The sequence below is a fragment of the Lolium rigidum genome, chromosome 3 (genome assembly GCF_022539505.1).
Source record: "Lolium rigidum isolate FL_2022 chromosome 3, APGP_CSIRO_Lrig_0.1, whole genome shotgun sequence".
Lineage (NCBI taxonomy): Eukaryota > Viridiplantae > Streptophyta > Magnoliopsida > Poales > Poaceae > Lolium > Lolium rigidum.
Window position 1 is genome coordinate 382648459 of NC_061510.1, and position 27852 is coordinate 382676310.

Genomic DNA, 27852 nt, shown 5'->3' on the forward strand with positions numbered 1-27852 from the left:
GTGACAAGCATAGGAAGATAAAACACGAGTAACTTCAAAATTCTCAACATAAAGAGGGGAAACTTAATATTATTAAGATGCATATAACCGTGTTTCCCTCTCTCATAATAACTTTCAGCAGCATCATTGATGAAATCCACAATATAACCATCACTTAAAACATTCTTATCATGGTTCATATGCATAAGGGTATCATTATCAAGAATTTGAACATGGTAAACAAGTTGCATACTAAGGGAATGGTTTTTGGCAATCCCATCATAACTATGACAAGTTTCATAAGGATAATTATAACTTGTGTCATATCCATCTCTATAACGATTATCTAAACCAGAATATATAATATCATCATTTTCACTAAAAGTAAAGGTCTCAAATATAGGATCTTCAAACACAACATCCCCAAGCTTAGAGCTTTCAATATCATCATTTAAGGGAACATGAATAGTGCTAACATCATTACTTTCATAATCGGTACCAAAGAGATTTCCAAAATCAAAGGTAGTGTGCTCTTCCAAATCATGATCACTAATATGGGTAAAGGGCATAGGAAGATCATTGTACTCAGATTCGTTATCATAATAATCATTAGGAGCAACATACTTACGGTTACCTATTGTTATCTCATACACGCGGGGATATGCCGTTACCTCTTTCTTCTTATTCCCCCTCTTCTTCTTCTTCTTCTTCTTCTTCTTTCCCTTCTTCTTCTTTTCCTTCTCCTCGTTCCCTTCTTTAGGAGGAAGAGGCTTGAAGGGAGGCTTTTCCACATAACCTGATTTATTTCCAGAAACAATAGAAGAAACTTGGGAGGATTCCTCCTTTTCATTAATAAGTTTGAAACACACAGCGGTCCTATCATATTTTGGCAAAGTGTCATCTTCTATAATATTTTGTATGTAAGTATTTGTGTGGCAATTGTCAATGCAATAAGAAAGACACACATGCAGGACACTATTAATATCAAGAGCACTCATATCCACCAAAGAAGTTTTTCTCAATAACTCTTAACACCCCAAAAATAAAGTAAGTTCATCATGCTGATTAGGAGTGATTTCATCATCACAATACAGATTTGCAGCACTCATAAGGTTCGAATTATCATTGGAGGAGCATTGAAAATTAAAATGACCAACTCTATGGCAAAGTTCACAAATAAAAGGATAGAGGGCACACACTTTTTCACCAAGATCATCTAGAGCCCTAGACCACTTTCTAGTTTTTTCATTCCTATGATGGATACAATATTCATCTTCGATTTGATTAATTCCACAAGGTCTATGTATTCCACAAAAATTAACATGCTTATAGGAAATAGCATTTTCAGAAGTTTGAACATGTTCATTGCAGTCATTAATAACAGTTTCATCCTTCATGCAAGTGTCTTCAAAAGGTTCATGATACTTATCAAAATTCTTCCTAGGCAATTCAAAATGAGAAGCAAAAGCTTTATAAAGATTTGCAACAACTTGAGAGTCAAGACCATAAGTAGCACTCATATTTCGAGTATCCATAAAAGTTTCAATGCATTCATAATCATAATTTATACCTGACTCTCTACCTTTGTCGTTCTCCCAATCTTCAGCGTTCTCCTCAATCCGATCAAGAAGATCCCATCTAGTTTCAACCTCCTTGCTTGTGAAAGATCCCTCCAAACAGGCATCTAGATAGTCCTTGTGATGTCCTGAAAGCCTTGCATAAAAATTATTAATAATAACATTACGGGGAGCTCATGAATGGGACATTTGAGCATTAGTGACTTCAATCTCCCCCATGCTTGGGAAATACTCTCTCCATCACGAGGATAAAAGTTATAAATGTAATTCCTATCAATATGCACTTCATGAGGAGGATAAAATTTAGAATAAAAGAGAGATACAATTTCCTCCCAACCAAGAGAATGACTATTCTTCAGCAATTTATACCAATGCGCCGCTTTACCAGACAGCGAAATAGAGAATAGTTTCTTCCTCACTTCATCCATAGAGATACCTGCACACTTGAATAACCCGCATAATTCTTGCAAAAACAGTAAATGTTCTCCAGGATGGACAGTTCCATCCCCTTCATAGCGGTTATCGCTAACACGTTCAATAATTTTCATGGGTATCTTGAAAGGAATACTTTCAGTAGGTGGATTTAAAATATCATAAGCATCATTAGAGTTATCGCATATGGGAGATAAAGTATTATCAGAGCAAATTTTCTCCCCCAAAGATGGGAAGCTAAAAAGATCATAAAAACTAACTTCCCCAAGCTTAGACTTTTCCATAGCATTAGCAGTAATTGCGTTCATACTAATAACATCGCTACTAGCATGCAAATAAGGTTCCATAGGTTTTTTAGTTTTCGCATCAAACAATTCTAACTCAGGAAAAATATTAAAAAGCTCACTAAATTTATTGTCCATTATGCCTAACTAGTGAAAATAAAAACAAGAGACAAAAAGATAAAATTGCAGAATCTAAAGGAGATAGCTTCGAGCACTCACACACCGGCAACAAGTGCTAGGAAATAGCTTAGTAGTCGGAGGATGTGAATACCTTTTACCTTACCTCCCCGGCAACGGCACTCGTGAAAATAGCTTGATGTCTACGGGTGCTTCTATTCTTGTAGACAGTGTTGGGCCTCCAAGAGCAGAGGTTTGTAGAACAGTAGCAAGTTTCCCTTAAGTGAATCACCCAAGGTTTATCGAACTCGGGGAGGTAGAGGTCAAAGATAGTCCTCTCAAGCAACCCTGAAATTAAGATACAAGAAGTCTCTTGTGTCCCCAACACACCTAATACACTTATCAGATGTATAGGTGCACTAGTTCGGCGAAGAGATAGTAAAACACAGGTGGTATAGATGGTGGTAATATTCAGGAAGTAAAGATGCAGTAAAACAGTAAACAAGCGATGTTTGCAATATTTGGAAACAAGGCCTAGGGATCATACTTTCACTAGTGGACACTCTCAACATTGATCACATAATAAATAAATAACTTCTCCTCACTTGTGCTACATACACTCTTTTGTTGGATGACAAACACCATTCATTGTGTAGGGCTACAAGAGCTCCCTCAAGCCGGAGCTAACAAGCGCCACAACATTCAGCATTCATATTTAAGTAACCTTTAGAGCATAATAGATCTTTGCAATTTAGACCGAGTACTAACATAGCATACACACTGTCACCATTACTCTATGAAAGGGGGAATAGATCACATCAATACTATCGTAGTAATAATCAACTCCATAATCTACAAGAGATTACAATCATAACCTACACCAAGTACTACATGATGCACACACTGTCACCATTACATCATGAAGGAGGAATAGACTACTTTAATAACATTACTAGAGTAGCACATAGATTAATAGTGATACAAAGCTCATCATATGGATCTCAATCTTGCAAGGCAAGTCATGAGATCATTGTATTGAGGTACATGATAGAGAGATGAACCACATAGCTACCGGTAGAGCCCTCAGCCTCGGGGGAGAACTACTCCCTCCTCATCATAGGAGACAGCAATAGCGATGAAGATGGCGGTGGTGTTGATGGAGATGACTCCGAGGGCAATTCCCCGTCCTGGCAGGGTGCCGGAACAGAGACTTCTGTCCCCCGAATTGGAGTTTCGCGATGGCGGCGGCGTCCCTGGAGTCTTTCTGGAGTTACGTCAATCGGTATCGAAGTTTTAGGTCACGAGGGGTCTTATAGGCGAAGAGGCGGCGCGAGGGGGTGCCAGAGGTGGGCACCCCACACCTGGGCGCGCCCCCCTCCTTGGCCGCGCCGCCAGGTGGTGTGGGGCCCCCCTGGCCCCTCTCCGGCTCCCTTTCGGTGTCCTGGTCCGTCTCGGTGAATTATGATGTTTGGTCTTCGTTTCGTCAAATTCCGAGAATATTTCCCGAACAGCCTTTCTAGAACCAAAAACAACAGAAAACAGGAACTGGCACTTCGGCATCTTGTTAATAGGTTAGTTCCGGAAAATGCATAAAAACGATATAAAGTGTGAACAAAACATGTAGGTATTGTCATAAAACTAGCATGGAACATCAGAAATTATAGATACGTTGGAGACGTATCAGCGCCATGGATGGGGAGAGGGTAGCAGCGGCGGGACGAACAGAGTAGCGATGGCGGGACGAATAAATGAATCGGCAGGATAGCCGGTGAAATGTTTTGGGAGGGCAGAAATGCACGGCGGGAGAGGCGCGATTTGGAGGGAGAGGGGGGCGAATTTTTTCTGTGCCGCTGACGTATTAGGCCCGCCATTCTCCGCCTCGCGTTTCGTTGTGTCTGGCATGCCCGGAGCGTCCCCTGTGTAGCGGGGACGGGCTCGGGACGCCGGACACCGTATTGGGCCGTGCCGGACGGAACGAGGCGTTGGGGCGCGTGGCTGGGAACGATTTTTCTGTCTGGCGTGCCCCAAATCCATTTGGGGGACGCTTTGGGGGACGCGGCTGGAGATGCTCTTATGTTGTCATAAGAGTATCTCCATTCGCGTCCTCCAAACCGTCCCCCGAACGGCGCCGGATAGAGCGTTTGGGGGACGTCGCTCCCTAGCCACGTCCCCCAAACGTGCCCCCAAAACTTTAAAATAATGCATCTGCATTTTTGTATTTTTATTTTAATCGATAAAAGAAATTTGTAGGTACGGGTGAAGACTTTGAAAATATGAACTAATTTTCAAAGCGGTGCAATATAAACAAATTACATATAAAAACTTCGAAAAAATGAACTAATTTTTTAACTACTTCTTCTTTGATGGCCCCGCCTCGTCGTCCTCGTGGAGGCGTTTCCTGCTCGTCACCTCTTCCGAAGAGCCGGTGTCGTTCAACGCGTCGGAGGAAATTGTGTCTCCCTCGTCGTCGACGGTGCTCGCCGGCTGCGCCTTCGCCCGGGCCCTTGCCTCCTTTGTCGCCGCGTCCTCAGCCTCTTCCTCCTCCTCCTCCTCCTCGGCCTCCCAATCCTCCTCATGGCTGTCCGTCGGCGGGGAATTAGAGCTGCTAGGTGTTGCAACTCTGTCCCACCAATGGCGCCATCCCGGCGGCTTCCCCTCGTTGTCGGTGTCCGATGGCAAAGAGAGGTTGCTCATTGTGAGAGAGGAGAGGAGAGATGAATGGCGCCAGGCGGTTGTAGATCGGAAAGCGCATATGTAGGGGTCTTATTGAGCGTGGATGAATGGTGGCGCAGATATCGAAGAGAGCTGTGGTTTCTCTTTCGTGGAGTTAGCGCTCCATTCTGGTGGTTCGCGCGTCGATCGACGCGGTTGCTACTGCGATGGTTCCCCTTCCCGGCAACTGCACCGTCACTAGGTAGGCGGCGGTTGAACGTCCATTCGTGAGTCGCTGACGCATCAGTCCCGCCACTTCTCTCCTCGCTTCTCGTTGTGTCCGGCGTGTCCAGAGTGTCCCTTGTGGACCGGGAACGGGCGCGGGACACCGTATTGGGCCGCACCGGACGGAAAAGGCCTTTCGGGCGCGCGGTTGGTAACGAAATTTTGTCCGGCACGCACCAAATCCCTTGGGGCCGCTTTGGGGGGCGCAGTTGAAGATGCTCTAAGATGTTTACGGATTGTTTTTACAAGATGAAAAGCGAGCAAATTTATATCACGCTCCGTGTCTAAATTTGAAACGTAGCAAGTGTCGTCGTCTTCCATCTCCGCCCCGACCCAGCGGTGTTGTCTTCCATCTCCACCCGACTCATCACTGCTATACCCAAGCTCAGTTGATCGTCCACGTCGCATGCTCTCCTAAACCCCAGGTGGCCTGATGCCCTGGTCTCCGATCGTCCAAAGCCCTAGGTCGCCTGCTCTACTAAACCCCAGGTGGTCTGAACCCCAGATCGTCCACAGTCCTCGGTCACCTAGATCGGAGCGTAGAGGGCGAGCACGGGGAGTGACAGGGACGAGGGTGAGGGCTGGGACCCTCGACGGTAGCAGGGAACGGAAGACAATGGTGGCGGGGAAAGGACACCTAGCCTATGCCCCGCGCCTCGCTATGATTTTTCGATTCTCCTCTGGCCCTGCAAAAATTGGTGACACACTACATCAATATGGTACTCCTGGATCTCAAAGGTATTCCAACCGAAGATGACCAAGATGAACAAATTGATGAACAAGTAATGGGTGAGCAAGATGAGGTGGTGCTAAAGCTCAGTTAACACACTATTGTGTTATGACTGCATCATACAGTAATCTCGTTGCGCTATAATGTGCTAACACACTTAAACAAGGACCTGGACATTGTGTTATATTCTCTTTATAACTGCATGACTCAATAAAAAGAGAGTAGTTATTCAAGTTCCCTTGCATAAATTTAGGACATCAACATATGGTGCGTGATATCAACAATGAAGAATAGTAAATGAATCACACAAAACACACAAAATTATGGAGGACTAGTTTGCTGAAACTAAATGCGCAAGATTAGTTTGCTGAAATTAAATTGTGACTGAAAACTCTTTAGGAGTAAATGAATCACACAAAACATACAAATCTAGGATATGTTAATGAACAATCTAACTACAGGAGTAGTTTGTTCAAACTAAATTATGCAGGGCAACTAGATTATGCAGGAGTAGTTTGCTAAAACTAAATTATACAAGGCAACTAAGTTATGCCGAAGTAGTTTGGTGAAACTAAATTATGCAAGAATAGTTTGTTGTTTTTGAAACAAAATTATGCAGTAGTAGTTTTTTTTCTGAAACTAAAATACGCCTAAACTAAATTATGCAAGGTAAAAGATGCACTAACTTAATAATGTTGTTCTCCTGGAAAATAATTTACACATGTAAACATCTCGATTTTATGCAAGCAATATTCTACTTGAACATAACATAACAAAATAGAACTGAGTTTGCTAATTGGATATTTGTATGAGTAATGCAAATGAGTAATCAGCAACAATACAGTCATGGTAGCTAACTGAATATTTATTTGTTATAAATTATGTGCATGATTTTTATGCACAATTGGAATCCATGATAGTCCATGCTATTCCATGATACAAGTAAGGATAACATACTCCATGATTACTTGTAGATAACTATAATGTAATTGCACAAGTACATACATAAACAAGCTGTAACTGAATTGTAACAAGATTTAACTATTTTTTGTATCATTTCTTGTTGCCGGTGGTCAGCACAGTGAGGCTAAGAAATTCACACACCAGCAGAGATATGTTGCTTCTGTAGCGATGCATGCACTATGTATGAGCAATAGTGGTGAGTTTTGAAGGAATGACAAGAAAGATATAGCAATATGGTGATATGTCTCAAACGTATCTATAATTTTTGATGCTTCATGCTTGTTTTACACCAATGCATATATGTTTTGCTTATACTTCATTTCACTTTTACATGATTTCCGGCACTAACCTATTAACAAGATGCCACAGTGCAAGTTTCATGTTTTCTGTTGTTTTTGTATTTCAGAAAAGTTGTACAGGAAATATTCTCGGAATTGGACGAAACAAAAGCCGAAGTCAATATTTTACCAAAACAAAGGCAAAGTCCAGACGGGGGTTGAGGAAGTGCCACAGGGCGGCCAAACCTACCCTTTGTGCGGTCTGGCCTTGGCCCGCGCCAAGGGGGGTGTGGTCCCCCCAGGCACCCCGCCGACCTAATTCCTTCGCCTATTTATACATCTTCTCGGGAAAACACTGGATACCCGAACCTGCATCCACGAAAAGTTCCATCGCGACCGCCATTGCGGAACCCATCTCGGGGGTTCTGAAGCTCTTCCCGGCACCCTGCCGGAGGGGGAAATCATCGCCGGAGGCATCTACATCGCCATGCCTGCCTTAGAAGTGATGCGTGAGTAGTTCATCCCTGGATTATGGGTCCATAGCAGTAGCTAGATGGTTGTCTTCTCCACTTTCTGCTTCATGTATAGATCTTGTGAGCTGCTCTACATGATCAAGATCATCTTTATGTAATACTACATATTGTGTTTGCTGAGATCCGATGAATATTGTATACTATGTTGATATTGATTATATATTCATGTCAAATGTTATTTGTGATCTTGCATGCTCTCTGTTGCTAGTGGAAACTCTGGCCAAGTGGATACTTGTGACTCCAAGAGGGTGTATTTATGCTCGATAGTAGGTTCATGCCTGTAGTTTTCTGGCAGAGTGACAATAACTTCTAAGATTGTAGATGTGTTGTTGTTAGTAGGAAGAAAACAACAATATTTTATACAAGGGTAATTCTGTTGTTTACTTTACACACAGTGCTTAATGCGATAATCTGTTACTTTCAACTTAATACTGAAAGGGGTTCGGACGATAACCGGAAGGTGGATTATTGGTCATAGACGCAGTTGGATTACAGTCTATGTATTATGTTGTAATGCCCAATCAAATTTCATAGTAATCATCTTGTCATGTATGGGCGATATTCTGTCAATTGCCCAGCTGTAATTTGTTCACCCAACATGCTATTTATCTCTATGGAGAGACACCTCTAGTGAACTGTGAACACCGGTCAGGTTTCCTTTACACTGATAAATTCATCTACTGCAACCCTGTTCTGTTTACTTTCTGCAAACATCTCTTTCCACTCGATACGTCTAATCCTTTGTGTTCAGCAAACCAGTGAGGTTGACAACGTCACTGCAAGTTGGGGCTAAGTACTTTGGTTGTGTTGTGTGCAGGTTCCACGTTGTTGCTGACGCTGGTAGTGCGCTCTGTCACTAGTCAGCTAGCAACACCTTCAGAAGTCACGCCTTTCTCCTATTGGTCGAATAAACCTTGGTTTCGTACTGACGGAAAACTTGCTGTTGTGCTCATGATACCTTCCTCTTGGGGTTTCCCAACCGCTTCCGCAACAACTTCCAACAAGATTGTTTGGCGCCATCACCGGAGCACCATCAAGATTTTCTGGCGCTGTTGCCGGGGAGAAAGAGGATTTCTGCAAAGGGAGTCTCTCATCTCCAATCTATTTACTTTGTTATAGTTTGCTTAGTTTACTTTATTTTGTCTTGTTTGCTTCATTATATCAAAAACACACAAAAAGTTAGTTTCTTTTTGTAGTTGTCTTTATATCAAAAACACAAACAAATAGTTTCTATTATAGGTCTTATTTCTGTTGCTTAGTTTTAATTTTTCTAAAATAGGTTCCGCTAAAAATTCTAAGTTGTGTGACTTTACTAGCACCAACAACAATGATTTTATTTGTACACCTATTGCTCCACCTGCTCCCGAAGCAGCATTCTATGAAATTAAACCTGTTTTATTAAATCTTGTTATGAAAGAGAAATTTTCTGGTGTTAGTACCGAAGATGCCGCTTCTCACCTTAATAATTTTGTTGAACTTTGTGAGATGCAAAAATATAAGGATGTAGACGGTGACATTATTAAACTGAAATTGTTTCCTTTCAGTTTGAGAGGTAGATCTAAAGATTGGTTGCTATATTTGCCTAGAAATAGTATTGATTCTTGGGTTAAATGCAAAGATGTTTTTATTGGAAATTATTATCCTCCTGCTAAGATTATATCTTTGAGAAGCGACATAATGAAATTTAGACAATTTGATAATGAACATGTTGCTCAAGCTTGGGAAAGAATGAAATCTCTGGTAAAGAATTGTCCCACTCATGGACTGACTACTTGGATGATCATCCAAACTTTTTATGCAGGACTAAATTTTTCTTCAAAAAATCTCCTGGATTCAGCTGCTGGAGGTACCTTTATGTCCATTACTTTAGGGGCTGCAACTAAATTACTTGATGATATGATGATAAATTATTCTGAATGGCACACCGAGAGAGCTCCACAAGGTAAGAAGGTAAATTATGTCGAAGAATCCTCCTCCTTGAGTGATAAAATTGATACTATTATGTCTATGCTTGTTAATGGTAAATCTCATGTTGATCCAAATAATATTCCGTTAGCTTCTTTGGTTGCTTAAGAAGAGCATGTTGATGTGAAGTTCATTCAACAACAATGCTTATAGGAATAATTTTGATAACAACAATTATAGGCCATATCCTTCTAATAATGGTAATTCTTATGGAAATTCTTATGGTAATTCCTACATCAACAATAAAAGTGCACCCTCTAATCTTGAAGTCATGCTTAAGGATATTATTAGTAAACAAACTGCTTTCAATAAAACTGTTGAGGAAAAGCTTGGCAAAATTGATATTCTTGCTTCTAAAGTTGATAGCCTTGCTCATGATGTTGATTTTCTTAAATTAAAAAGTGTTGCCTCATGATGTTAAAGAAAGTAAAACTTTGAATTCCATTCAAGTTAGAATTGATGAAAATGTTAGGATGTTGGCGGAATTGCATGCTAGGTGGGAAAAAGAAGATGAAATTGCTAGAAATAATAATTTGACTAAAGTTTGTACCATCACCACCACCAGTAGTAATGAAGTTTCAAATGCTATCCACTCTCCTACTATTAATGGTAAAATAAATGGTGTAGGAGAAGTCTCTGCTCCTTTTAAAAAATTGCATAAAACCACTGAAACTGCTCCTGATAAGTGTGCTGAAATTTTTCTGAGTATGGGAGACAAAAGCCCTTTCACCTTTGATAAAAATGACTTTGATTTTGATGATTGCAATATCTTTGAAGTAATTAAGTTTTTACAAAAGATTGCTAGAAGTCCTAATGCTAGTGTTATAAATATGGCTTTTACAAAGCACATTACAAATGCTCTTATGCAAATTAGAGAGGAGAAATTAAAACGCGAAGCCTCTATTCCTAAAATTTAGAAGATGTCTAGGAGCCTATCATTAAGATGAAAATAGATGGTTTTGATTGTAATGATTTATGTGATCTTGGTGCAAGTATTTGTGTTATGCCTAGAAAAATCTGTGATATGCTTGAATTGCCACTGGCGGAAAAATGTTATTTGAATGTTCATCTTGTTGATATTGCTGAAAAGAAACCTTTGGTGAAAGTTGATAATGTTCTTATTATGGTTAATAATAACCTGGTCCCCGTTGATTTTGTTGTTCTAGATATTGAATGCAATGCTTATTGCCCAATTATTTTGGGAAGACCGTTTCTTAGAACTTTTGGTGCTCCTATTGATATGAGAGATGGGATTATTAAATATCAATTCCCGCTCAAGAAAGGTATGGAACACTTAACTCGAAAGATATACAAGTCATCTTATGACTCTATTATTAGAACAAATTATGATTTTGATGCTTCTTCACTAGATAATACTTGATGCTCGCACTTTTTCTGCGCCTAGCTGAAAGACGTTAAAGAAAAGCGCTTATGGGAGAGACAACCAATGTTTATTTTCTGTAATTTTTCTTTTTGTTGAGTCTTGGAAGTTAGTACCACTGTAATAGCCTCTCCTTATCACTTTTTTTTCGTTTTTGTGCCAAGAATAGCCTCTAATAGGAAGAAAGTAAGATTTGGGGAAGTTGCAGTCCTGAAAACAGATTATATGTTGTTACCATACAAATTCGTAAAAATATCCAGAGCAAAATTTTGATCTGCCATTTTTTATGCATATGCCCCAGGTTATTATCTAACTTTCATTAGTTAACCACGTTTCGAGATAAGCAACATAGAATTTTCGAAAACATCTATCTTTACCTGCTGTTCTATGTTGACAGATGTCTGCACTATTTGCATTTGCCTCTTAAATTTCTTTCATTTTGAGTTCTTTTGATCAAAGAGATTTTTGAAAGGTTGCTACAGTAGCTAATGCTTTAATAGATTCTTGATATATGTTAGTATTGAACCCAAGTGGATTTGTTTATTTTTATTGTACTAATGCTGCTAATGAAGAATTGTGTGAAGTTTTGTGTGAAGGAAGTTTTCAAGTGTAGGGAGAGAAGAATGATGTGATGAGATGAAGAATGGACAAAATCTCAAGCTTGGGGATGCCCTGCACTCCAAGACATATTTAATAGGTACAAGCGTCAAATCTTGGAAATGCGCAAGGCATCCCCTCTTCATCAACAAAGCAACAGGTCATCTCTCTATGCGCTATGTTTTTATTGCTTCATACGCTATGTGTTGTTCTTGCAGCGTCTTTATTTTTGTTTTGTTTTGTTTTGTTTTCTATAGCATATGTTGGATCCCGGCACATTTGTTTTGGAGAAAGATCCGCTTATTTTTAATTGCATAGAACGCTCTAGTTTTCGCTGTTATTGTTCTGCGAGTGTTCTAGTTTTCTGGTACTGCGTTTAGCTCTTGTTCTTTCACTTGAATTTTGTTCAGAGCTTGTTAGTATTATTTATTTGCGTATTATTAGCTCTCTGGTCCATAATGTATTTCATCTCTGAGAGCTATTTCAAATAAGTTGATTGGTGTTGAATACGAGTAAAATATTTCATGACTATAGTTATGCAAAAGGAAGCTTGTCTAGACTGTGGCATAGACTTTGACATGTCATGTTGGATGTTATTCTTGTCATATTCTTAGTATTTATTGTTGTAGCGTGACTTGTCTCAAATGGCTGAGAGTGCATAATGTGTCATTGAAAGAATCATGTGTTGTTTCTATCATAAAAACATAATATTGTGGTATTCTCCTTTGATGCTTTATTGGGTTGACTTGGCGCATGCTTATATCATGTTATGACTATAACTAGCCAACTAAAGTCTCTACGATCATTTATTTTTTGACTTGTAATATCACTTTATGCTTTGATTGATAATTTTTTGTTGCTATGCATGATTATGGCCATTATTGCTCTCTTAGTTGGTCGCTCCCAGTCTTTTGCTAGCTTTCGCTTGTGTTGAGTATGATCTCTACTCGTGCATCCAACCACTATGAAACAAAGTTTGCCAATTGTGTCCACTATATCTACCTAGTAGCATTATTGTTATTCCAAGTAATTCATCATGTTTTTATTTATATTCCAAATTAAATGTTGGCATGAAAAAAAATAGTTAGTAAAACTCTCACGAAATTGATGGCACATTTACTTTCTCGCACTTAATAAACTTGATCATTGTGCCTATCTTATGAAGTTTATATGTTTGCAAGTTGCGAGTTGGGAGTTAGTAGAACCATGCTTTCATGGGGAACACTTTCTACATTGCACTTATATTTAGTTGATGTCATGTTCTTTTGTTTATGGATGCCTAGCGGTGCGAAATAAAATGGAAACTTGTAAGTCCATGGAGTCTGTTTATGAGTTAGAGAAACGCCTGGGCCGCTAATCTAAGTCATGCATCATTCATGATGGAAATTTACAGCTAAGCTATAGTGAGCATTCTATGAAGCATTTGCAATAAAAAGCTATACCCATAGTAAATGAAAAAATTGCTTAGATGCTCACGGTCAGTTTGTCTTGTCATTTTGGCATGGTATTGCTTCTACAAGAGTACCTCCATATCGTCGGGCAAGAGGTACCCCGTTGGCGGTTCTCAATGATACATGTATACTTACAATGACAAAAACTTATTTAGGACCTAAGTTGAGTAGCATGAGATTTAGGTACTCGCATTCAAGGGGCATGAGATTTTCCACTTGTGATTTGCAAGCATATAGCTCATTTTTTACTCACATTATTAACTTTAACCATTCAAGATGCTTATGATAGGGGCAATAAGAGCTCAAAGCTAATAAGTACCTTACTTTTAGAAGGTTTATAAAACTTGTTTATCTGGCTTACTCTGCAAAGAGTCTATCTTTTACTTTTATGTTGAGTCTTCATCTTCTACTTTATGCACCAATTAAGAGAGCATAGTTGTCATTCTCAGTGCAATGTGCATAGTCCCAAAATTATTATTGATTGATTCATGATTGTGCTATTACTTGCTCTCAAATTACTTGTATCTAGTCACCCTCTGAACTTTGAAGGTGTCCTAACATTTATGTTTTGCTATTCCGTAAAGGACATGTTGAGTACCACTTTGTTATGTTTACTCTATGCTCATAAACAAACAGTTGCTTTCAATGCACTATTATTCATGATCCTTTGTTTGAGTTGCTCTTCATGTTATATCTATCATTCCTATGTTAGAGTACTTAGATCCCAGCTCACAATGCTTTACATGCTTGATCAAGATTGCATTGGCTTCATGTCACCTCAAAAATTATGTTTGTTTTATCACTTACCTACTCGAGGACGATCAGGAGTTAAGCTTGGGGATGCTTGATACGTCTCAAACGTATCTATAATTTCTGATGATCCATGCTTGTTTTACACCAATTCATATATGTTTTGCTTACACTTTGTTGGACTTTTATATGATTTCCGGCACTAACCTATTAACAAGATGCCACAGTGCCAGTTCCCTATTTTCTGTTGTTTTTGTATTTTAGAAAAGTTGTACAGGAAATATTCTCGGAATTAGACGAAACAAAAGCCGAAGTCAATATTTTACCGAAATGAAGACGGCCTAATTCCTTCGCCAATTTATACATCTTCTCGGGAAATCTCTGGATACCCGAGCCTGCATCCACGAAAAGTTCTGTCGCGACCGCCATTGCAGAACCCATCTCGGGGGGGGGGGGGGGTCTAAAGCTCTTCCCGGCACCCTGCCGGAGGGGGAAATCATCGCCGGAGGCATCTACATCACCATGCCCGCCTCCAAAGTGATGCGTGAGTAGTTCATCCCTGGATTATGGATCCATAGCAGTAGCTAGATGGTTGTCTTCTCCACTTTGTGCTTCATGTATAGATCTTGTGAGCTGCCCTACATGATCAAGATCATCTTTATGTAATACTACATGTTGTGTTTGCTGAGATCCGATGAATATTGTATACTATGTTGAGATTGATTATATATTCATGTCATATGTTATTTGTGATCTTGCATCCTTTCTGTTGCTAGTGGAAACTCTGGCCAAGTGGATACTTGTGACTCCAAGAGGGGGTTATGCTCGATAGTAGGTTCATGCCTCTAGTTTTCTGGGAGAGTGACAATAACTTCTAAGATTGTAGATGTATTGTTGCTACTAGGGAGAAAACAACAATGTTTTATCCAAGGGTAATTCTATTGTTTACTTTACACACATTGCTTAATGCGATAATCTGTTGCTTGCAACTTAATACTGAAAGGGGTTCAGACGATAACCGGAATGTAGATTATTAGTCACAGACGCAGTTGGATTACGGTCTATTTATTATGTTGTAATGCCCAATCAAATCTCATAGTAATCATCTTCTCATGTATGGTCGATATTCTGTCAATTGCCCAGCTGTAATTTGTTCACCCAACATGCTATTTATCTTTATGGAGAGACACCTCTAGTGAACTGTGGACCCCGGTCATGTTTCATTTACACTGATAAATTCATCTACTGCAATCATGTTTTGTTTACTTTCTGCAAACATCTCTTTCCACTCGATACGTCTAATTCTTTGTGTTCAGCAAACTAGTGAGATTGACAACCTCTCTGCAAGTTGGGGCAAAGTACTTTTATTGTGTTGTGTGCAGGTTTCACGTTGTTGCTGAAGCCGGTAGTGTGTCCTGCCACTAGTCAGCTAGCAACATCTTCAGAAGTCACGCCTTTCTCCTACTGGTCGATTAAACCTTGGTTTCATACTTAGGGAAAACTTGTTGTTGTGCTCATCACACCTTCTTCTTGGAGTTTCCCAAACGCTTCCACAACAACTGCCAACAAGATTGTCTGGCGCCATCACCGGAGCACCATCACATGGTGCTAAAGGTTAGTTAACACACTACTCTTGTGTTATGATTGCATCATATACTAATCTCCTTGTGATATAGTCTGACATAATGCTATGTTCTCTTTATGACTGCATGACTCAATGAAAATAGTAGTTATTCAAGTTCCCTTGCATTAATCTAGAACATCAACACATGGTGTGTGATATCAACAATGAAGAAAACTAAATCAATCACACAAAACGCACAAAATAAGCAGGACTAGTTTTCTAAAACTAAGTTGCGCATGATTAGTTTACTAAAACTAAATTATTGCTGAAAATTCTTGTAGGAGTAAATGAATCACACGAAACACAGAAACCTGGGACATGTTAATGAACATTCTGGGTATGATTCCCGTAGTTCCTTTCTTTTGAGGGGAAGTAGATCTACGTTGGAGGAGTGTGGTGCCACGAAGGCCAACCAACCCCACAAAGGCATCACCCTATTCTCCAGTAAGTAAACTGCAAAGGTTAGCTCACGCTCCACTAAGCGGTCGCTTTCAAGGTAGCAGCCGACACCTTTACACAAAGGTTGGGGCACACATCCACAACTTAATCAAAGGTTGTCAACAAGCTCCGAGGAAGAATTCTTGCAAAGCTAGGGTTTCACAACTTGATTCTTCTTGAAACGGGTGGGATAGTCAAATCCCTTTTGTGGAAGTGTAGATCTAGCGTTCCGCCCTTGATTTCCAAGAGGGCGGCAAGATTGAGTGGCTAGGGGGGAGATCTATGAGTTTTAGCTTTGAAATAATGGAGGAGAGAGAGTAGAAGCTGCAAACTTCAATTGGAGAAGAGGGGTGCTATTTATACCTCCTCAAGAATTAAAGTCATTGTCGGTTCACTTAGACTGAAGTATTTGATGTGTGAACACCGGATTCTCTGGTGTGTGGAATTTCTGAGCCAATTAGGCCGGAGTCTCCATCCTGGAAGGAACAAAGTCTCTGGCCCTGGAGAACTAGGAAATCACCAACACCAGAATCTTCGGACCTACGAATCTAGCCTACTCGAAAATTCTCTGGACCCCTATACTGAGTGCGAAGCACACTCTGCAATCGCCCAAAATCTGGAGACCGGGTTCTTTCAACGGAGTCTCCGATCTGAGCAGCAGCAATTCTTGAGAGAATGTCCAAAAATATTTCGAGCACCCTACAAGAACACTAAGCACCAGCAGATACACAACCAAAAATCTACGGGTAATGTCTTCGTCTTTTCACTTTTGAGCGGTCGATCACCGTGATATGCTTAACCTATAAAAACTCTGAACACATGAGCACACTGTTAGAATATCATTTTGTTGTTAACAAACACGTAAAACACCATTATGGGAAAATGCTCTTTCAGCAGTTGTGCCATTCATCTTCGTATAAACGCCAACACTAGAACCATGTCCCTTGTAGGCATGTTGCAATGTATCATAGTTTTTATCATTTGCTTTTCACCGTCAGACATGTATATGTGTGACCTTTAGAACCTTCTCTGTAAAAGGTAAGTCATGTGATTCGCCACAACTAATTTTTCTCACTGACAACCATTTCAACTTTACAGATAGTTTTTGCTATTACCGTGCTTTGTCTCTACGCCACAATCTGCTATGTTTCAGCTTCAGTGTTTTTTCCGTATTTGTTGGATTTCATTGTAAATCTTATTACCTTGTTTTTTTTGTTGCAGTCCGGTAACATGAAACACAGCTGATTGGGAACCCAACAGTATAAGCGTACAAGTTGAAGAATTTTTGAACTTCTTCTCTTGTAGCATACTCCATGCCTACCTCTGGTTTGAACTTGTTGTCAGTGTCATTCTATAAATTTTCATCCTTCTTCACTCCCTTAGCAGCTAATTTCTCATTGTTATGAAATATATTAATATCATTAAGTTATGTGTTCCCATTGTTCCGCAATGACCTCATCTTGGAAGACATTGTTTGTGCTTGTATATTTTCCATCACTAGACCCCGTTTATATCAGCATATTCCCACCCACAACTTTGCATAAAGTTAGGGAGTTCTTTTACTCCCCTACTTATTACAAGCACTCATCCACCGCACACCATCAATCTGCATCTTTTTCAGTTTCTATGTTTTTCCGTTACACTATTTATTTTTTCTCCCTCTGGTGCCCTAGAGGAGATCAAGAAGATTCTTGTGTGTTCTCATTCTTTATCTTTGTATCAATATTTTCTATTTAGTTCTAGAAACTCAATTCGGCTCCCGGGTGCGTATGATCCCTCTACCATAAACACATATTTCCAAGTGTTAAAAAATTTTGAAAAAAAAGTTGACATGTACATCTCCATAACATATGTGTATTCGTCAAGTTTCACGAAAAAATGATATTTTTTGTAGTCTAAGCGAAAAAGAGAAAATTTATTTTGTGACAAGTCTTTGTTTCAGCACCGAATTTTGTCTTTTTTACACACGCCACATGACATGTCGATTTTTCATGAAACGACTTTGTAATCGCATAGCACATGAAGATGTACGTGCGAAATTTTTGTTTCAATTTTTTTGACATTTTAAAATGTGTCTAACATGTATTTCAAGATAAAGGGAGCATACGCTCCCATGTGCCAAAACATCACTCCCAGTTAGTTCTCTTATATCATTTTTGTATTTATCATAAATACTATTTCCTATGTTTCTATTCTAGGATGAAATGCATTGTGTGTGGATCATGGGGCAGTCGTTGCCAGGAGAGGAGGAAGTCACGTAGTTCATTTCATTCGGCTCTTGGGGTCAAGCACTTGAGTCCATAGTATATACTTGTGTTCGGACTTTTTATTTATTTATTGTGCTTTATTCTAGTGTTTAACTATCGTTAGTTATTGTTTCTTCTTTGTTTGCATCAAGACTGTGCCATGTTTTGTGAGAAGTCTCTTCAACAACCTTGTTGGTAATGTGTGTTATGCGGTTGCAGTGGATGAAATGCAGGACAAGTTCAATATGAAGAAACGCAACACCAGTACTCGCATTTGTGGTAGTGGATATGAGATTTTCATTAAAATTATGACTTGAACGCTGGTGGCATGATTAGGGTTGAGGTGGATAATGCTCCTAAATACTTTGATATTGTTCTTAAGGTGTTGATGGTGTTCAAAAGCATAGAGTTGAAGGTGACTATTGTTTTTATTTGTTTTGTTTTGTATTGTTGTTTATTTGCTTCTATCCATGTTGTGTTTCATCTAATTTAAGGTCATTTTTATGTGTGAACAAGTTGCAACTACTGTTGTTTACAAAAAGGGTATTAATCGCACCTCGGCACAAACACCTAGAAAGAACCAACATTTAGGTCAGCGTGGTATCTGCATGGGAGAAGTTTTTGTGCAAACTCTAACCGATACAGACACTAAGGCCAATGGAATGGTAAACCATTCTTTGTCAAGATTCTTCATATCATTTTCTCTGTGTTCTTTCGTATCTACACTTTTTCGTCTTTTTCATCGTCAGATGTGTGTACTTTTTCCTGGTAAGTTTCTTGATTTTATGCCTCTTTTTTATCTGCAACTAAGGTGTCAAGGTGGGATCCCGGTGGGATATCATTTTGTACTATGTAGTTCGAATTTTGATGTCAAAATTTGTACTAAAAAATTCAAATTATACTACAAGTGGGACAAAAGTGGGATCCCACTTGACACCCTCATCTGCAACGCATCCCCAAAGAAATTGTTAAGGCATTGAACATACCAAAGAAGGGTTGGGTCATTCTTTCTATGGGTGAATACTATAACAAGAGGAGACATCGTAACCGGAAGTTTGTTCAGAAGTTTGATATGGAAGGGAGTGGATTCGTGGAGGTTTCAGTTCATTTTCTCTAAGCCAATTTCTGTTGAGCTATATCTCTTCCCTTTCTAGTACACTAATTCCGCTCTGATCTCTCTTCTGCAAAGCTGGAGTTGCCACTTGCGTGCTTCTTTTTGGATCAGAGTACTACTTGTTCTTATTCCACTAGAGATACTGCCAGACGCAAAAGAACACAACGCAAAATTTAACCTGTCCATCAGAGCACTTCGACGTAAATGGACAGGTTAAATTTTTGTGTGACCGGACCTGACACACGGTCGAAATATGAACGTTTTTAACGTTCGTTTGCACCTCCTCGTCTCGTCTTTTTCTGCTTTTGGTGGCCATCGCTGCTAGATGCGGTGGTGTGTCTTTGCGTGAGAAGAGACAAGACTCATGTTGTGATAGTTGGTAGATAGGAGGCCCACTGTTTGTTGTTGTTTGATTTGTAAGGCCCAAAAAAGCCAAATGTATCAATAACGGGCTTTCGCTTTTTAGTCAATATTTTCATTACTGGGGCAAAATTTGACTTTATGCTAAATTGCATTTTCAGCTAGATGATGATTAGACGCTTCCTACTTAAATCTTATAGAAACATGAAGTGCGTTTAATTGTAACAAATAACATTTTATTACTATAAGATTTCTATAGGATTACTTCCTACAGAATATGTTCTATAAATCAAAAGAGCATTAAGAAGTTAGGGAGCAGATAGGAATTGAACACTTAAGTTAGATTTGTCCCTGACTGTATTATCAACATTACACACAGAAATGGGAGGGCCATAAGCATACAAAATTAAGTAAAGCAATTACATGAGCAACGTCTTAGTAAAAATCCAAAGCGTTTGATGCAAGACCTGGCAGTATTAACTGTCAACATTAGTCAACTATAAATTCCACGGCTAGAAGTTCGTTTAGTAATAATGTCACAGCAGATAGCACAAATTTCTTTTCGCAAAATACCACAATAAAACCAATCACAGCAGATAGCACAACTTTCAAACGAAACAGTAACACCAGATATAGGAGTGAGCACATAACCCTCTATTCCAGGACACAAAGCAGATTATCTTGGCTCGAGTTTCCTAGCAGTTTCATCAAACTAAAAGCTTAAAAAGAAATCTAGTAAACGGTTCAGACTCAAAACGGTGGAGGATTTCTAAATGGCGCACAAACCAGTGCTTCAAAACTTGATACGCCTTGATAAGAAAACTATGTCTAGTGTATGAAATCTCTACCAGGCCTGCTCAGGCTTACCATGCGTGCACTCCCATCCCCTCTGCCGGACTGTGCGCGTGCCCTTCCATCTTGGAACCGCGAAACACCAACACCACCATATCCTCCACGGTTACCCTGACCACTCCTGTCATTTTGGGACCTGTCATTCTGGTAGCCACCACCACGTCCAGAGCCTCGGCCAGCAAAACCAAACCTCCCACCGCCTCGCCGCCCTCCTTGTGATGACACAAAATTCTCTTGCCACTTGCCCAAACCAGATGAGTCTTGACCATCACCCCTACGCTTGGTCGGTAAACCCTCAAGTGCCGCACCAGTCCTAGCCTCATATGCCCGCTCGTTGCTCTCCACAAGGACAGAGATTCTATCCGCCATCTGGAAGAGTAGTCCCTGTAGCCTAGTTTGATCCACGTTATGGAAAATGATGCAACTAGTTAGTTGGTCCCAGCTTGCATGAAGCTCCTCATGCATCATCATCTTGCTAACAATTCCATGAACCTCTTGCTCACTCAGGTCAAACATGGTAGTGAGCTGGTGAAGGCTCAGAGAGTCATAGCACGAGGGGTAAGAGAACAAATAGGTTCTGAGAGCCTCTTCCTTGATCTTAAGCTTCAGCATCTCAAGAATATGGTCCTTGTTCCTCAAAAGCTTCCAGGTATCGAGTGAATTGATGATACTGAAAGCCTTCTCATGATCCCCCTTAATGAGGGCTCTCGTGGCAGCCAATAGATGATCCCTCACAGTTTCCGGAGGGCCAACAAAAGTCTGTCTCTCGCTCATTTCAAGAAGTCTGCGGAATGTTTTGCTCATAGGCCTCCGCTTATCGAAAGTACTGGCAGCCATATTTGGGACCTCAATTAGCATAGCACAAACCAAGTGTGTGGCTTCCAAATGTTCAAGGTTTATATGCATATGATAAGGCATCATTCTTCTCCTCTCAATTCTTTCCTGCAAGAATAAGAGTAACCAGTGTAAAAATGTGTACATGGTGTTCTATGAAAATGTATACATAGCTTTATCAATTAAATTCAATGAGCTGAAGCCCATATAACAGTGATGGAACTACTTTGAGTCAGTAGATAATTTTCAACATGGAGAAATGACACAGTGTAGGCTAGAGATGAAACATCAGAGTTAACTAGGTGACATACAGACCAGTTTGCAGCTATTCAAATAATGGACCAAGGAAGTGTGTGTGTGTGTGTGCGTGTTGTGCGTTAGGAGGGGGGAGGAGTTCACCTGTTCAGGAGTTTTTTCATGGTATCTGCTATGTTGTACTCCTTGCGCAAGCAACTCTTTCACTCTCCCAGTTGAATATAACTCAGACAGGCAACTATGAGCTTCAGCGATCAAACCAGCCCTGAAAGCACATAGCCCCAATTGGGCCATGGCCCTATTGAATAAAACCTGTGATGGTATGTCCATAAGTTGAACCCCATCTTGTAAACGACTCATTAAGAGCATGTCACGAGCCACTGAAAATTCATCAGAAATTGCATAGTGATATATGTGACACAGCATTGCCCGGGCTTTGGTCCTTTCATCTCCATACTTGTAAATCAGAGACATCAGATCATCCATCAAAGCTCTGTTGCTTTGTGGGAAAGTAGGCTTCCTAGGCACAACCTCCGGAATCACAACAAACGGTGGGGGACCCTTATTGTCATCAGCTGCTTGATGCTCCTCACCTGCCTCAGTATCTCCAATATCCATGCTAACTTCAGTTTGCTCAGCCAGTTTCCTCATTGAATCATACACTTCTTGAGGTTTGTAGTAGACTAGTTCAACATGACGTAATGCAACCTTCGCAGCAGCCTTAAAGTTCCCAACCCTTTCCTGGTAATCCTGTACATTCTGTGCAACCACCAAAAACAAGGGTTCATCTCTAAGCCTCTGAACATAATCTTTGGTATATGGATCACTGCCCTGTAAACTCTTGATAAAGTCGGAGTCAATTCTCTCCAGGAATGCAACCAGGTCACCAGTAACGTGGATAGTTCCATCATAGTCAGCACCCTTCTGAGTTTCCTTCTCGTCAGGCTCCACTGAGGTGTTCACTACAATATTAGGATACTGTTGCAGTATATCAAGCACAAGAAGCATATTATCAACACACTTCTTCCACACATTGGTCGGCATATGACCAAGGAGGCTGGGGTTAACATCAAACTGGGCAGAGATCACATGAAAAAGAATTTCAAGCTTCTGGGCAGGTGTTTTTGCCACACGAGTCAAAAACGTTAGCTGCTCCACACGTTCAATTCTCCCAGTACCCTTCTTACCCCTCGATGCCACAATCTCCTTGAGCTTTTTATCAACAATATCCCAAGTAATCTCACTCGGGGCTTTCAAGAACTGTTTGTCCATAATCTTATCTTTCTTGCTCAACTTCTTTTCCCAGGCTCCACCCTCCTCAGCCTCATCATCTTCCTTTCCCGACTCATCCGATTCAGACCTAGGCATGTTATCAGGATCCACAACCTCTCCGTCACTATCGCTACTCTCCCCACTATCTGGATCCTCCTCACCTGCAACATCCTCTTCAAAACTTGCTGGATTCTCTCTGCACTTCTTGATCAGGTCTTCATATTGCCTATTGTTCTTCCTAAGTTTTTGTTTCACCGCATTGAGAGCCTTTGAGTTGCTGCTGCTCATCTTCTTGGTATCCTTCTTTGCAAAAGTGTCGGCAACGAAGTCGTCGAGTAATACAAGAGTCGTGATATATATATTTGGGATTTTGGTAGACTCGTTGACACGAACAACCTTCTCAAGCTGCTTGTTGAGCTTGTCAAAACCGTCATGCAAGCTAAGCCAGTCATTGATCTTCACTGCATTGCGCATCTGCTCAGCAGTAGCCCTCATCTCATCATTGCGCTTGTCCTTCAACGAGCGAATCACACGAGTCTTCTCAGTATCAGAATCATCGCTGTCAAGATCGTTCAAGTAGCGGTTCTTGGCAGCACCACCACGTTCCCCATCACCAGCTTCTGATTTTTCGCTATCGCTCCCTTGTTCTGACTCAATCTCCTCCAGATCATCGTCGGAGTCACTGTCTCCCTGATGTTTGAGTATAACAGAAGAAAAGACAAGGGTATTAATGCACTTGGCAAAGACAAAGTTTATGCACATTATTGCAAGTATGCAACAGTGAACTGGAGTCAGCACAATAGAACAAAAGACAAGGGTATTAATGCACTTGGCAAAGACAAAGTTTATGCACATTATTGCAAGTATGCAACAGTGAACTGGAGTCAGCACAATCAAACAAAAGACAAGGGTATTAATGCACTTGTGGTGACTCCAGTTCACTGTCTCCCTGATGTTTGAGTATAATAGAACAAAAGACAAGGGTATTAATGCACTTGGCAAAGACAAAGTTTATGCACACTATTGCAAGTATGCAACAGTGAACTGGAGTCAGCACAAGTGAGGAAGCAAGTACCTGTCCCCAAAAACGAGATGCCATGGTTGTTGCTTTTCGTCCCCTTCAACTAGATTCAAAGCTCTGCAAAGTAATACAGGTTCAGAAAGAATTAGAATCATTACAAACTACAGTGTAAAAAGTGTAAAAGAGGTGTATTTGAACCGCAGGCTGGCAGAAGGGCAAGACTATATCACCAGAACACATAGATGACAGACCAACAGAGAAGTAAAACAGCGCTTACGTAGTGACACGGATGGATTAATCAACCTCAAGACAAACAAACAGATTATCAAGAGCAGATAAACAAGACGGGCTAAAATAAAAATTAAGTTTGCGTCAGTGAGCAGATCGCTCAACCTGTAACATAAACACAGCCCAATTCAAAGCTCTGCAAAGTAATACAAGTTCAGAAAGAATTGGAATCATTACAAACTACAGTGTAAAAGAGGTGCATTTGAACCGCAGGCTGGCAGAGGGACAAGACTATATCACCAGAACACATAGATGACACAATTCCAGAGAAGTAAAACAGTGCTTACGTACTGACACAGATGGATTAATCAACCTCAAGACAAACAACAGATTATCAAGAGCAGATAAACAAGACGGGCTAACATAAAAGTAAGTTCGCGTCAGTGATCAGATAGGTAGACCTTTAACATCAACACAGACCAATTGAATTGATATATCACGAGACAGAACGGGCACACGGACAATCACGTCGACTAGCCCTAGAGTCGGCGGGATCCGGCGAATTCCGCGCGGCGCTGGTCGGCGGTTAGGGCTGAGGCGCAGCGGCGGGCTGGGTCTCGCCGGCGATGCAATCAATGGCGCAATGCTAACTCTGAGAGAGAATCGATCGGGCCAATTACCTTGCCTTGCAGTCGCGGCGGTCGATCGGGGTCGGCTCGGATCTAGCAGAGAACGGAGGCGTAGGGCGGCGGGGTTGCAGGGCGCGGACGAGGGCGGAGGCGACGAGGGGACGACGGCGTGCGGGGAGGAGGCGCGGCGGCAGGAGTGGAGGTTGGAGGGGCTTAGGGTTTGGGTTGGAGATTTTTTTCCGGAGAGGAGAGGCTATTTTTAGAGAGAGAGAAAGGGTCAGAATGGAATAGAGTCCGTAAAGATCGAGGCCTGGTGGAATAGGTTTCGTTGGCGGCACGCTGGGCCTTAGGTGGGCTGGGCCGGTGTGGTGTTTGTATTTGTTTGGAGTAACATGGGCTGGGCAACTGGACCTGTGTTTTCGCTTCGAATTTTCTAGCCAGCGAACTTTCGGAATATAAAGTTTAGGGCTCGAATGGAGTGGATATGTGGTTATGGTCTTATGGAGCAGGAATAAAAAAAGGAAAATGATTCAACGCCCCCGGGGGACGGAGCGTTCCCAGCCTCCACCTTGGTTGCGCGACGCGTGTCCCGTCCAAATTGTGGGTCCCACCGGTGCATCTTATCCTCGCACGTTCTTTCTCCATCACGATCAAGCAGGATGGCAGCGGCGGCTCTGGAGGTCCTCGACGGCCCAGCCCGGTGACACGCGTGAAGCACACGTCTGTTGGGAACCCCAAAAGTAAGGTGTGATGCGTACAGCAGCAAGTTTTCCTCAGTAAGAAACCAAGGTTATCGAACCAGTAGGAGTCAAGGAATACGTGAAGGTTGTTGGTGGAGGAGTGTAGTGCGGCGCAACACCAGTGAAACCGGCGCCAACGTGGAACCTGCATAACACAATCAAGATACTTTGCCCCAACGTAACAGTGAGGTTGTCAATCTCACCGGCTTGCTGAAAACAAATGATTAATCGTATAGTGTGGAAGATGATGTTTATTTGCAAAGAACAGTAGAGAACAATGATTGCAATAGATTGTATTCAGATGTAAAAGAATGGACCGGGGTCCACAGTTCACTAGTGGTGTCTCTCCAATAAGATAAATAACATGCTGGGTGAACATATTACAGGCAGGCAATTGACAAATAAAGATTCAATACATATCATGATGATCACTATGGGATTTAATCAGGGCATTACGACAAAGAACATAGACCGCCATCCAGCATGCATCTATGCCTAAATAGTCCACCTTCGGGTTAGCATCCGCACCCCCTCCATTATTAAGTTGCAAACAACAGACAATTGCATTAAGTACGGTGCGTAACGTAATCAACACAAATATCCTTAGACAAAGCTTTGATGTTTTATCCCTAGTAGCAACAGCACATCCACAACCTTAGAACTTTCATCACCGTCCCGCATTCAATGGAGGCATGAACCCACTATCAAGCATAAATACCCCCTCTTGGAGTTACAAGTATCAACTTGGCCAGAGCCTTTACTAGCAACGAAGAGCATGCAAGAACATAAACAACACATATATGATAGATTGATAATCAACTTGGCATAATATTCTATATTCATCGGATCCCGCCAAACACAACATGTAGCATTAGAAATAGATGATCTTGATCATGTTAGGCAGCTCACAAGATCTAAACATGATAGCACAAGAGGAGAAGACAACCATCTAGCTACTGCTATGGATCCATAGTCCAAGGATGAACTACTCACGCATCAATCCGGAGACGGGCATGATGATGTAGAGCCCTCCGGTGATGATTCCCCTCTCCGGCAGAGTGCCGGAGGCGATCTCCTGAATCCCCTGAGATGGGATTGGCGGCGGCGGCGTCTCTGGAAGGTTTTCCGTATCGTGGCTCTCGGTACAGGGGTTTTCGCGACGAAGGCTTTAAGTAGGCGGAAGGGTAGGGTTGGAGGCGGCGCGGGGGCCCACACCATAGGCGGCGCGGGCCCCCTCTCGGCCGCGCCGGCCAATGGTCCGGCCACCTCGTGGCCCCACTTCGTATTTCCTTCGGTCTTCCGGAAGCTTCGTGGAAAAATAAGACCACGGGCGTTGATTTCGTCCAATTCCGAGAATATTTCCTTTGTAGGATTTCGAAACCAAAAACAGCAGAAACAACAGACTGGCGCTTCGGCATCTTGTTAATAGGTTAGTGCCGGAAAATGCATAATAATGATGTAAACTATGTATAAAACATGTGAGTATTGTCATAAAAGTAGCATGGAACATAAGAAATTATAGATACGTTTGAGACGTATCACCCGGCGTGCCTCTAATGGAAACGACGGCGCCTCCTACACCACCATGACAGGTGCCCACCGGCGAGGTCCCTACGCACCACCGGCGAGGTCCACGCACCGCCGCCCAGGTTCGCTCGCGCCGCCGGCTGGTTCCGCACGTGTCGCCGTCAAGGTTCCCCTCGCCCCGCCGCCAGGTCCCCACTCGCTTCGCCGGCCTGGTCCGCGCGCGCCGCCCAGCCAAGTTCTCTGCGGCCGCCGGCCATGTTCCTGTCGGCCGCCGCCCTAGGGCAGGCCAAGATGGCCACCCTCGGCGCACGCGCTGGAGCGAGGAGGGCCTTGCGCTGGAGCAGGGTGCAGGGACGGGCCCCGCGGAGTGCCCCCGGGACCATGCAGCTCCCTGATACGTCTCCAACGTATCGATAATTTCTTATGTTCCATGCTACTTTATTGATGATACCTACATGTTTTATGCACATTATATGTCGTATTTACGCATTTTCTAGAACTAACCTATTAACAAGATGCCGAAGAGCCAGCTTGCCGTTTTCTCGCTTTTTGGTTTCGGAAATCCTAGTAAGGAAATATTCTCGGAATTGGACGAAATCACCGCCCAGGGTCCTATTTTTGCACGAAGCTTCCAGAAGACCGAAGGGGAGTCGAAGTGGGGCCACGAGGTGGCCAGATGACAGGGCGGCGCGGCCCGAGGCCCCGGCCGCGCCGGCCTGTCCCCGGGCCCCTCGTGCC

The 27852-nt window shown here is 41.8% G+C and overlaps 1 protein-coding gene across 1 annotated transcript; it reads right to left on the bottom strand.

The window, feature by feature from the left end:
• Positions 1–20389: 20389 nt before the first annotated feature.
• On the bottom strand, positions 20390–24971 carry LOC124704421 (eukaryotic translation initiation factor 3 subunit C-like). The gene is made up of 4 exons (XM_047236676.1): positions 24899–24971; positions 24045–24107; positions 21842–23659; positions 20390–21550 (listed from the first exon to the last, which is right to left on the bottom strand). The coding sequence occupies exons 2-4, from the start codon at positions 24066–24068 to the stop codon at positions 20585–20587; spliced, it is 2808 nt and encodes a 935-aa protein (XP_047092632.1). The 5' UTR covers positions 24069–24107; positions 24899–24971; the 3' UTR covers positions 20390–20584.
• Positions 24972–27852: the final 2881 nt, after the last annotated feature.

Excerpts from the sequence above, each read along its gene's own strand:
- LOC124704421 (XM_047236676.1), bottom strand. The coding sequence starts at position 24,068 with ATGGCATCTCGTTTTTGGGGACAG. Across the intron at positions 23,660-24,044 it reads CATCTCGTTTTTGGGGACAG|GGAGACAGTGACTCCGACGA; the intron begins GTACTTGCTTCC and ends CTCAAACATCAG. Across the intron at positions 21,551-21,841 it reads ATGAAAAAACTCCTGAACAG|GAAAGAATTGAGAGGAGAAG; the intron begins GTGAACTCCTCC and ends TTATTCTTGCAG.